Source organism: Pelodiscus sinensis, chromosome 16 (genome assembly GCF_052426305.1).
Source record: "Pelodiscus sinensis isolate ZL-2025 chromosome 16, ASM5242630v1, whole genome shotgun sequence".
Lineage (NCBI taxonomy): Eukaryota > Metazoa > Chordata > Testudines > Trionychidae > Pelodiscus > Pelodiscus sinensis.
Genome location: NC_143067.1, coordinates 8,074,963 through 8,087,446, shown reverse-complemented (window position 1 = coordinate 8,087,446; position 12,484 = coordinate 8,074,963). Strand labels below are relative to the sequence as shown.

The 12,484-nt window shown below is 45.2% G+C and overlaps 1 protein-coding gene across 5 annotated transcripts in view; it reads right to left on the bottom strand.

Annotated features, from left to right (window-relative positions):
- Positions 1-7,425: 7,425 nt before the first annotated feature.
- The window catches only part of FLT4 (fms related receptor tyrosine kinase 4), a 111,259-nt gene continuing 106,200 nt past the window's right edge, over positions 7,426-12,484 (bottom strand). For 4 of the 5 annotated variants that reach the window (XM_075900532.2, XM_006138225.5, XM_025179031.3 and 1 more), the window contains one exon: positions 7,426-11,928. In XM_075900532.2, coding sequence (XP_075756647.2) covers positions 11,709-11,928 — 220 coding nt within the window. In that variant the 3' untranslated portion in view covers positions 7,426-11,708. The remainder of the gene's footprint in view (positions 11,929-12,484) is intronic. The other variant, XM_014581164.4, reaches the window with a different exon arrangement.

The following is a 12,484-nucleotide window of genomic DNA, read 5'->3' as shown; positions in this document are numbered from 1 at the left end:
TACAATGGCTATGCTATTTTAGATATTTTACAGTTATTATATTGAAGAAATACTTGGCTCAGTTTTCTGATTCAGAGATTTAGACATAAGGACAAATGCTCTGCCTAGAGGGTCTCCATTATTCTTTTTGCCTTTTTACATCTAAGATTCAAAGCTCTGCTGAGTACCAACATGATCAATGAACGTAGTTAAAAGCACATCTAAAATGTAAAAAATGTGTACTATATGCATGGGAGGAAGATGTGGTTTTGTGGAAAAGTAAAAAATAATTTAGACAATTGAAACTAGAGGGAAAATTTAAGTAGATACAGTACTATGTAACAACCTCATTTGGTATTTGGCGATTTCTGCATGAGTTGGCCTTTGTTTTCTGTAGTAACATGAAAAAAATTACAAATATCCAGATATTGAATTAAATATTAATCCTATGAATACTGCAATATCATGGCTTGAATAGTTAGATTTCTTCATTTAAGTAACATAACAGAAATTTCAGGGAACTGGGTCTGTGCATGGCCACAGAGATAATAAAAAATAAAACACACATACACAAAAAACCCAAACCCTTCCTGACCTAAAGTAGGCAAAGTACAGGCAGTCCCCGGGTTACATGGATCCGACTTACATCAGATCCCTACTTACAAACGGGGTGAGGCAACCCCGCACTAGTTGCTTCCCCCCAGCAGACCAGGGAGATGGGAAGCTAGCGCCCCCCCCTCCAGCAGACCAGGGAGACAAGGAGCGGCTTTTCTCAGCAGACACCTCAGCTTGAGAATAAAGGACTGAGGGAAGTGAGGTGTGGGAGAATAAAACTGAGCTCTGGAGAAATGTTTGGCTAGAGTTTCCCCTACAATATGTACCAGTTCCGACTTACATACAAATTCAACTTAAGAACAAACCTACAGTCCCTATCTTGTACGTAACCCGGGGACTGCCTGTATCTGAAACTTATTTATGGGAAGAAAAACAAGTCATCCAGTAATTTAGTCTTCATAGGATCTTTGTTGAGAATATGTTCTGAATTCCTGACCAATAATTGTGAATATGTTCTTTTGATACATGCACTCTCTGATGACTTTACCAACAGCTGTGGAAGGCTTCAAGATAAGAGTGGTGATTAACCTTAAATATTGTGGTTAAACTGCTCCACTCTTAACAGTTGCAGCTGATCCTGTTGCACCTGGTCACAGAGGCATGTCAGATAGGCTAGAAAAGAGAAAGAATTCTGTGTTTTCATTTACCTGTTACCGAGAGGTTAAATGTTGTCCTTCGAAATGTCTAGGAAACTTCCAAGGAAGGTAGTGGGAATCACATGCATGCCTCTGTGAGCACAAATTGGCCCACAAGGCCCACTAAAGGCAAGTAAGTTGTGGAGCTATAAAATCCTTTGAGATGCTGTTTATGAAAAGCTCTATAGAAATGTCAATACAATGCAGGAAATGTTTTTGAAACAGCATAGGAACGTTCTGCTTTCACATCACATTTTTCCCTCTCCAGCTTGGGAAATGCTGGGTGAGGAACCACAATGATTTCACTAATGGCTTATAAGCATTTTACAAAAACCTTTCATCCTGTATACAAGGGGGAGGGACCACAAAGCAACAACAGTAATGACAAACGCTCGTATTTTGATAATGCTTTCATGGGTAATGTTCTAGAACCCTGTCTCATCACGCTTGGAATACACATTGTAGTTTATAGGCCAGCAGCTCTGTGGTGTTCAAAGCAAACTCAGAGCTAGCACTTTTACTGTTGAAATACCCCTTTTCAGAGAGCAATCCTCATAAGTAGTTGGATTCATCTTGAAACTGATGCAAGTGTAACCAAACTTCAGACCTCTGCATCAGCCTCTTCAGCTTGAGCTAAAAGCCCATGGGCTCTCAGCTAAGGCTGCAGAGCAAACCCATTCTTCCTCTCTGTAAGTGGTCTAAGTGCCACTAACATGGGACAGTGAACTGCACCCAGTAGATGTGTGGGTTACATAGGCACCAGTCCAGGACAGAGGAGAGGTAGTTTACTCCTCTCTTCAGTGGCAGCAGAGGCTGGGATAATCCACAATGGCTATGTCTACACTGGCAGGTTGTTGTGCCAGAAATATGCAAATGAGGTTAAGCGTGGAATATCGCCGAGCCTCATTTGCATACCTAATGAGCCGCCATTTTTGCAGAATAGGCTCTTGTGCCAGAAGGAGCATCTACACTGCCCCATCTTGTGCAAGAAAAACCCTCTTGTGCAATGCCGATTATTTTCAGGAATAACGGCATAGCTCAAGAGGGTTTTTCTTGCACAAGAAGGGGCAGTGTAGATGCTCCTTCTGGTGCAAGAGCCTCTTCCGCAAACATGGTGGCTCATTAGGTATGCAAATGAGGTTCAGCGATATTCCACGCTTAGCCTCATTTGCATACTTCTGACGCAACAACCCACCAGTGTAGACATAGCCAATGTGTGTTAAGGCAGCTTGCCTGGCTGAGCTAATTTGTGTCGCTGTTTCAATGGTCTCCTTAGACCAGATTTTTCAGGGGCACGGAATTCTTGGCATGTTAATCCTCTGCTACATACTCCTGCACCCTGTCTGCTTCCTGGAGTCCATCCCTCCAAAGCACGTAATAGGGATGTTAAATAGGTTAATTGATTAGTAGATTAACCTCATGAATTCTTATCGGTTACTCAACTATTCTATAGGCAGCCAGTGTGCTCTAGCCCCACTCCAGAGGAGCCCTCTTCCACTCTGCACTGCTGCCTCTGTGTCAGAGGCAGCAGAGTGGGGTGGCAGGCAGGAGCAGGTCTGCTAAGGAAGCCTGTTTAAAAACCAACTTCCCTTGCAGACCAGCTGCCGGGGAGGGGTCTGAGCTCCCGGATCCGGCACGAGCCAGAACTGCCTGCCCACCTGGCTCCTAATAAACTTTAAATGCAGTGCCATAGCAGGGGTAGGTCCCAGACTTGTCGCAAGCCAGGACTGAGCCAGGCTGCTGGCCAGCCTGCTAAAAAATTTACTGGCAAGGGATGGGGCAGAAATGTGTGTAGTCTATAGCATTAACTGTTAAACTTTTGCTTATTGGTTAATCAGTTACACTATTCCATCCCTAGCATGTAATAGCAGCTTTCTGCATTTCTATAGAGAACATGGTCTGAAAGTGTGGACACCAGGAGATGCTGATTTCTTACCTTGGTTTTTGATGTGGGATGTTGGGACATTTATGCCCTTTCCGTATTTCAGTTTTCCTCAGCTCTAAAGTGGGGATAATAATAGCAACCTCCCAGGGATGTTGTGAGGATTATTTGGTTAATGTCCAGTCCAGCATAAGTATTACTTGTTATTACAATACTTCCATTTTTCCCAGGATCCCAAATATTTCATAAGCATCAATTAAGCCTAACCACTCTCCTTGGGATGAAATAAGAATTGCCTCTATTTTACAGATAAGTAAACCAAGTCACTGCAACATAAGTTGCCTTGGGTCACAGAACATGACAGTTCCAACGCCAATTTCCTCCTCTAACCACTAGACTATACATCCTCTACAGCTTACCTGTGAAGGTCTGCTTCTTCCCTGTGCCCCTTTCTTGTGTGTTTATTTTTATCTCCATGTAATCCTCCCCAATTCATGAATCTCCTCGTGGGTGTTACACTCCATCATCTGTTCTGTGTCAGCTGCTATTGTGGGCCCCTGGTCAGCCTGAGAAAAGGGAAAAGGGAGTTTAAAGCCATATTTGTTCTCCTATGCCCTGTTTTTGTGCCAAGGATAGCACAGCTGCAATGATGCATTAAACCAGGGGTAGTCTATTTTTTGATCAAGGCCCACATTTCTTGCTCAAGGGATAGTCAAGGTCCAGACTCCAGAATTTTTTTTTAACAGTTACAATAATTAATAAACAAATAAAAAGATTTTGGGGTTCATTCAAAAGCATCTGGCGATACAGATTTGTCCCACCGTCTGCCAGTTGATCACCTCTGCCTGAAAGCCAGGAGGCACGGCAGTTGTGAATTGTAACCCTCCTATGCCTGGAGAGGCAGCATTGACAAATTTGTGTACGTTTCTTCTTACTCCCCATGAGATGCAGCTACTTAACGAGCTGCAGAAAGTTTTGCTGAAATGGGTTACAGCATCATCTTTATCTGCCATCCCTGGATTTGTTTACACTGCAGTAAAAAAGACCTGGGGCATGGCCGTGGCTGGTCTGGGTCAGCTGACTTGGGTTGCGAGACCAAAAACTGAAGTGTAGTCATTCTGGCTTAGGCCGTACCGTGGGCTCTGAAACTACATAAAAGAGGAAGGGTGTCAGTGCCTGGGTGCCAGCCAGAGGTCAAACATCTACATTGCTATTTTTAGCCCCACAATGCAAGCCTGAGTCAATTGAGCTGGACTGTCAGACTTCATGGTGCAGGGGGTGGCTTGTTTTGTTTTGCAATGAGATGTACCCCAAGGGCCTGTTTTTTTCAGAGATTTTGCAAGCTCACTCTACAGTGGTTAAAGAGAGGAAGCTGCCAGGGTTTGGCTTGCATTAAGGTTCCTGGTCATTCTTTTTCATAACTGCACATATTTCCCCGGTGAAAGAATTGCTGAAAATTTCCTTCCTCTACCCCAGCGCGAGAGGCCTAAATTTCATCATAGTCTTTACCTTTTATGGTACAAATATTCTTTGTCAGAAGTTTCCTCCACTTCAGCCACTTTCTCCATCTGGCTTTGTCTACACCTGTGAGTTTATAGCGCATGCAATGTGGTTACAGCACCAGAGCTGGGAGAGAGCTCTCCCAGTGCTGTAGGTAAACTAGCTGCATGAGGGGAGTAGCTCACAGTGTTGAGAGTCTGTTTACACTGGCTGCTGTAACTTGCTGTGCTTGGGAGGATAGGTGGAGATTTAGACCTCTGAGTAAGAAAGTTACAGCGCAGTATCTTGCCAATGTAGACAAGCCCCGTACCTCCCTCCACAGAACTGGCTTCCAACTTGCAAGGCTATGCCTCACCTGGCCTGGAGCCATTGTCTGGCCTGTACAAGACACTGTTAGAGCCACAGCACCACCTAGGGGAGCATTGGAAAAGAAAAAAATTCTCACCTACTTCTGGGGGCAGCTAGTGGAGCTCGGACAACAGGCAGCAAGGCCCACTGGAAAGGGGTATAACAATAGGTAGGATTTGCAGGGATCAAAAATGGATTTGGAGGGGTCCTGAGCAATGTTCCCTCTAATCTTTTTCATCCATGTGTGGAATAAATTTTGTATGTGCACTGAGGCATGTGTGAATGTGCCCCGTCAGTAAAAACAAAAAAACCCAGCTATGAGAGCTCTGCTAATCAGCTGGACAGCATTTGAATCTCTTCTGAGGGGTAACACAGGCACTCAGCTTACAGGGCACATAAGACTCCTTTGATCATCAGGTCAGATAGAAATGTTCAGAACATTTCTAATTGCTGAAAACTAAACACACTTGCCCTGTCCACCACTCACTTCTCCCCACCTCCATCGCTCACTCTCACGCCCCCTCCCCCTTTGCTCACTCCTGCCTCTTCTGGGACTCACATGCTGCCTACAGAGCCAGGCTGAGAGGAGCTGACGCAGAGTCTGCCTGCCTGCCCACCCAATCAGGACATAGCAGGGGTTTGTCAATCCCTGTAGTGAAGTACCAAGACTAGGGCAATTGGGGGTCAGTCCTCAGGGGAACAGGCCATAGTGGGGTGGTGTCAGTCCCTGTAGTAAGGAACCAGGGAAACATTGATCCCTGTAGTGAGAGGCTGGGGCAATTGGGGCTAGGGATGTGAAGGACTAGTTGACTAGTCAACTATTCGATAAGCAAATGCTTTTCAGATAGTTGACACACTAATCGACTAGTTGCTTCCACCCAGCCACCCCTTGCTGCCTCTATCGGAAAGAGGCAGCAAGCGGAGTGGAAAGAGAAGGAGGTGGTTCAAAGCAGCAGTGCCACATGGAGCCTGGGACAAGACCCTGGGCTCCACATGGCACTGCCACTTTGAAACGCCACATGCAGCTGGGCCATGCATTTCAAAGCGCCAGCACTGCATGGAGCCCGGGGTCTGCCGCTTTGAAAAGCCTGACACTGGGCTTCCCATGGCTTTTCAAAGCAGCAGCACCGCATGGAGCCCGTGCTCAACGGGGGACTCAGAGTCCCCAGCTGACCTCAGGGTCCATGCGGCGCTGCCGCTTTGAAATGCTGCGGGGAGCACAGGGCCAGTGGGGGACACACTGGCCCCATGCTCCCCACAGTGCTTTTGCCTTTGAAGTTTAGCACCAGCCCTGGGGCTGTTGCTACACTTCAGAGCTGGAAGTGCCCTTATCGACTAATCGAATAGTTGACGCAACTTGCATTGACTATTCGATTAGCCAATTAATCTAAATTTAACATTCCTAATTGGGGCATGGTGGGGCAGAAGGAAGTATGGACAGGAATCCCCGCCCCCCCCAAGCAGTAGCACCTACCTCTTGGAGCTCAGCCTGGCAGCCAGCCATTGTTCTTTATTGGGCATCAGTGGCTGAGCAGAGAGTAGCTCCTTCACTTGGCTCGAGCCACAGCTGTTGCTCTTCCCGCCAGCAGTGGCAGGGGCCTATTACTGCAGCCATTTGGACTTTTAGCATCAGGGTCAGAGGTGCTGGCAACTGTAGATCTGGAAAGCTGGCCCACAGTGTAAAAGTAGGGTGTTTTGAGACTCCCTTTGACTTTTGCCAGCCAATCTCAGAGCATCACCATAGTTGGAAAAAGCCATTCACACATCCTTCTAACTCAGAGGTTCTCAGACTTCACTGCACCTGGACCCCCTTCTGACCACAAAAATTATAACAATCACAGGAGTGAGGGGGAGCAAAGGTTGAGCATGCCTGAGCATATGCCCCAGCAAGTTTAACGCCAGTCCTGGTGACTCCATTAAAATGGGGTTGCAACCCACTTTAGAGTGCTGACCCACAGTTTGAGACCCCTTATAAAATCAGCTGGATAGCATGTGCAAGAGACAGCCATCGAAGGAATGGCAACATTAAAGAGTAAATTGGAAAGGGTGTCTCATTTGGGTGGATGTTGGCTAGACAATAAAACATTAAGGAAACACCAAGGTATCTGGTCAGTATTTTAAGGGTCTTGCTGAGTGAAGCTCTTAGTTGTCAGGTCACTGGTTCAGATAAACATACTTATCCAAAGTGTATCCGGCTTTATGCACAGATCTCATGAGACAAGCCTAACTTTCATCCTGGAAATGCCACAAGAACAGCTGTTTCCTGCCCTAAAGCAGGAAATGCAAGAGACACAAATGCAAAATAATAAAACCAAAACACGTTAATTGACCCGAGTTACATTTCAAACAAGGTTTGGATTCAAGTGTGAGTTTTGTTCAAAGGTCACAGGCATTGTGACCTAATGAGTATCAGCATCTCTGTAGCTGCCAAAACTATATCCCTTCAGAAATGACAGAAAGCGGGAGCAAGTTATTGCTTTATTTAATTTCACATTTAGATATTACAACAAAACTCTTAATGACAAAGTTTAACAAGTACTATAGGAGGAGAGGGAAAAACAGCTGTGTTCTAACTTGTTTGATATATAACTGAATTGTCAGAGACAGAGATTCAAAGTGATTTAAAAAAACCCACAAACACTCCTGGGTAGCACTGAGATAGAAACACACACACACACACACTCTCCTACTTGCAACACACACACACACACACTCCTACTTGCAACACACACACACACACACACACACACTCTCTCTCTCTCCTAAACATTCAATGCTGTTGTGGCAACAACTGGTACCAATTTAAACTGGCATGTAAAGGAAGCATTACTTGATACACATGAATGCCAATAGTTTTGACAGGAGTTGTTGACAGGAGTTGTGCATACGTATGAGCAAGTAGAGATTACATGACATTGCCCTGTGTCAAACATTGATTTTCATGAGTTATCTGTAATAACTAATGAAGGAGAAAGAAAATTAAACCAGCAGTATATTGATCATTTTAATTGTATAATAACAAGTCTCTTAGCCCCAGAAATTAGGATCAGTTAAAAAAAAAAAAAGAGTTGAAGTATTGCTAAACCTAATAGGTACAGAAACTATGCTAGAGGTTTTAAAAGTTGAAATGGTCTAATGCAAGTGTAGCAGGGAGCCAGTGCATCAGAACTGAAAACAAAACAGCTCAACCTAATTTAATTGCTCAACCTGAGCTGCAGATTATAAAAAATGGCAGAAACGATGAAAACGTTGATTTTCCAAACTCTGCCAATTTGAATAAGCATGGATGGTGGCAATAACGTAAGAAAGATTTGATAGTGTGCTTTTAAATGATTGAAACACAAGTGTCTTATACAACTATGGATGGACACACATTACATTGATACTACATCAGAGGGAGTGTCTGCAGAGCAGCCTGGTTTACTCATATTATGTGCATTCTATGCATGTATTACTGTTGTTGCAAATACAATTGGATTTGATTCCCCCACCTTACCTCAAAGAGGATTCAAAATATAGAGAGCAAAGCAAACCTCTGCACACGTTGTATGATTGCAACATTAAAAATAAAAAATCATGCCAGCTCCTTGCTCTTGACCTGCAGATGGATTTGCCCAGGTTGACTTTAAACAATGGACTGTAGTGTGATAACTTTCCCACTTTATTCAGAATAAAGGAGCACAGACAGCAGTGTGGTTCATTGCTTGCGACGATAGCCAGGCTGTTCCAAAGTAGCGCAAGGGATTTGCTAATATGTTTTCAAATATCAGAGGGAGAAAGCTTTGTGACTCCTTTTACAGTGGCATTTTATTTGTCATTGGTAAATATTTTTCATAGGCCATGTTTGCAGCTTTTGATGTTGTGAAGGCCAAGCTAGGATTCAAAAAAGAACTAGACAAATTCATGGAGGATAGGTCCATCAATGGCTATTAGCCACAATGGGCAGGGATGCTGTTCCTCAGCTCTGTTTGTCAGAGGCAGGGAATGGGTGACAAGGGAGGGATCATTTGATGATTATTTGTCCTGTCCATTTCCTCTGGGGCACCTGGTGTTGGTAATTATGGGAAGAGAAGATACTGGGCTAGAAGGACCTTTGGTCTGATGCAGTATGGCCGTTCTTAAGTGTATTTCCAGGTGAAGTTTTTTTCTGGCGCACACAGAAGGATGGCATATGTAATGTGTATAGTTAGGACAAAAAAGGCTGGATATAAAGGATCAGGAGAGTGGGCAAAATTCAGCCTGGGCTTAGGCCAGCTTTCACCAACCATGATGAACCAGATATAACCTCCTAAGACCCAAGAGGCTGCTGCAGCTGAAAAAGTGGGTGACAGCCTAGGGCATGGCTTAGGCACCTAGAAGCTGCCTTGATTCAGTAACTTCCCACAGGCTCTGTCAGTAGGGTTTTCTTCTTGAGTCATGACCACAACTCAAAGCTGCACTAGCTGACTACTATGTGGTAAATTCCCCTGGGGTTCAGGGGGATTAGCAGGCACAGGGAGGTGTGAATTTTGCAAACTCTCCTCCAGCTCTCTGATATGTACATCCCACTATAATTTCACTGACACAAAAGGGAAGAAAAATATTTTTGATGAAAGATTTTGTGCCTTGCAGATGTCTATGTGTATTTTTAAACCAAAACCACCTACATTCCCATTCATCAAGTAAAGGCACAACCACACACTTGTGCAGAGAAGAAATGTAATCAGACAGAAAAGACACTGAATGCATATACAACGTGCAGGTCAGTGCATGATTGGTACAGACAACGGTAGTGCCAGCTTTGTAAATGCACAAAACCCTCTTATGAAGGAAAAATATAATCTGGAAAAATATATCTGATACAAAATAATAATAATAATAATAATAAAGTCAAACCAAAACCCTTAGTTCTATACATAGAAGCCTGGCCTGCAAGCAGAATTCCTCTGGTGCTAAGACGCCAAAGGTATAAGGAACTTCTGTCTCTGAAAGGAGTGTGGGATGGGATGCGAAAGGAAAACTCATAAGCTGTTCAAACAAGCCTCTTCACCAAGATTTCTTTGATACTTTTCTGAAGATGCTCTGTGGCAGGGTTCCTCTTCTGTGCAGGAACAGGAGAGGAAAAGCAGGTGAGGAATGGCAGGGAACCAGAGCAGAAATGTGTTCAGATGGGCTGCATCAAGAGTCCAAACTCCTGTGGTTTCACATAAAAAAGCTGCTTCTGTAGATACCAGTATTTCTCTATCCCACAACTAGGGAAGCCCACTGGAATGAAAGGCAGGTTCATTATGCTGGAAAGTGCTGGGATAGAAGCTGAAGAGGAGTCTGTCTGAGGTGTGGTCTCCCCCTTGGAGGGCCTGGTGGGGCACTGGCTGACTGGTCGCTGAAAATGGATGCAAACTGTATATGAAGCCAATACAAGTCCATCCAGGATAGTAGCACTTACCAAACCCACAACACAGGGGTTTCTCTTCTACTGCAGCTATGCCAGCAAACAAAGTGATGCCATTAAAGGGACCTTATCTTTGTGCTTTGTATTCTTTATTGTTTGTAAAACCCTTGCAGTTAATTGCAAATAAAAAATGTCCCACCCAGCCACTTTGATCCTTTTCCCTTTCATCAAACACTGATTTTCCCCCCCGGGGTTTAGAAACCAGCTGAAATGCACATGACTGTTATTTTGTTTGCTTTCTAACAGAAGCAACAAACCTTACAGGGCTCTGAGGAGAGGGATGATCAGTTACCTGCTCCCAGCACAGAGTATAAAATTCAACTTTTTTTGCAGGGTCTACAAAAACAGTGGATACTTATCTACCTGCTGGGGTGACTTTAGCTATTAGCTGATAACCATTTCAGGATGTCTTGCTTTAAGATGGCAAAAAAAATCCACCTGATTAGATAAAAGGAAAAACTATGTAGCACTTTAAAAACTAACAAGATAGTTTAATAGGTGATGCGCTTTCGTGGGCCAGACCCACTTCCTCAGATCATATTCTGGACGAGAATTGGCAGATCAGACTAACACGGCTACTTCTCTATTACTATTCACCCCACTAGATGTAAATGCAGGCCTCCAATGCCAGGGATGCTAAGTGCCTGGGGCTGATTCACAAGGGAATAGTGGTGGGATAGAATGGAGTGGCTTTGAGAGGCTGGGAGTGCTTTTGTGCCTAGTGGGTTACACACCCATATCCTTCGGTATTGGCATGTTTACAAGGAATAGCCAGATCCACTGGGATCTGCCTGTCCACCCGTTGCTGGTACCGCTTCGTAAGTTTTCCCTTTGGCTCCATCCCTCTCCTCAGTGGCTGAAATCATGAAGACTAAGAGAGTAGAAAAAACCAAGGGAAAAGCATTAAGGCTGCACGTCAAGAAGAGGCTTGACTCAGCCAGCTCTATTTATATCTGACCTGACATGGGACTTATTGAGTAGAAACCTATCAGAACAGAGGCTGGATGTGGAGAGGAGGATGCAGCACTCCACACAGATGCCCACTCATTGGTGGAATTAGTCTGTCTCACCCATACAAATAAAACAAAACATCCCAATCGGGGATGTGCACTCTCCCGGGCCTATGTGGATCAGAAGCTGCATCCCGAGTCATCAGTCTAATTCCGAGGAGCTCTGGCTCCCTCTCTCCATCTGTTCTGTGAGGATTTCCTGCTGTGGTTTGACTTAGGTTGGAGGAGAAGCTCCATATGGCAGTGGCAATGCAGCAATGAAGAATGGAAGATGGTGTCTTGGCATGGTGTCTCCACACCTGTTCCTGTTAATACTGCTCTGAAAAGAAGGACGCGTGGACGGTGGAGGGACTGGCCCCGTCTCCAGGTGGGGTGTAGCTGCTGTCCTCTGAGTGTTCTGACAGTTCCCCATATTCACTGTTGTAAAAAGTCTGGCCTCCGACTGGGGACCGATACAACGGTCGACACCTGGCTCTCAGGTCCGACTGTTCCGCTGCCAACTCTACATTTCGACTGGGCCCTTTACTGCTGTTAGCAAAGAGAGATGCAGAGAATCAGGTCAGAGCAGTGATGGAGAAAGCCAAATCCTTTCAGAGAGGCTTCCCAGCATCAGCCAGAACTCCATGGAAGAGCTGCTAAAGCATGGAGGCAAGGCAGGCATTGTGGGGGACACGCTGCATGCTAACAAGCAGTCAATAAGGTACCAGTCACTGCCCATCACTCTCACATCCTGGGCACCCACCACCCTGACACGTCGCACACTCAGACTCCCTGCACATGTGGTATAACCTTTCCCCACAGCAAGGGGTGGGCAATCATGTTAGGGTATGGAAATTGTAGGGTTGGCCATGAATGCTCACGAGTTGGGTTTGGAGTGAGGGAGTAGGTGCAGGCTCTGGACTGGCGATGAGGAGTTTGGGGTACAGGAGGGGGCTTTTGGCTGGGACTAAGAAGTTCAGAGGGCAGGAGGGGGCTCTGGCTTGGGCAGGAGTTGGAGTGCAGGTTGTGTGTGAGGGCTCTGGCTTGGCATGCGGGCTCTGGGGTGGGGTTGGGGGTGAGGGATTTGGGTGCTGAGACCCGAGGA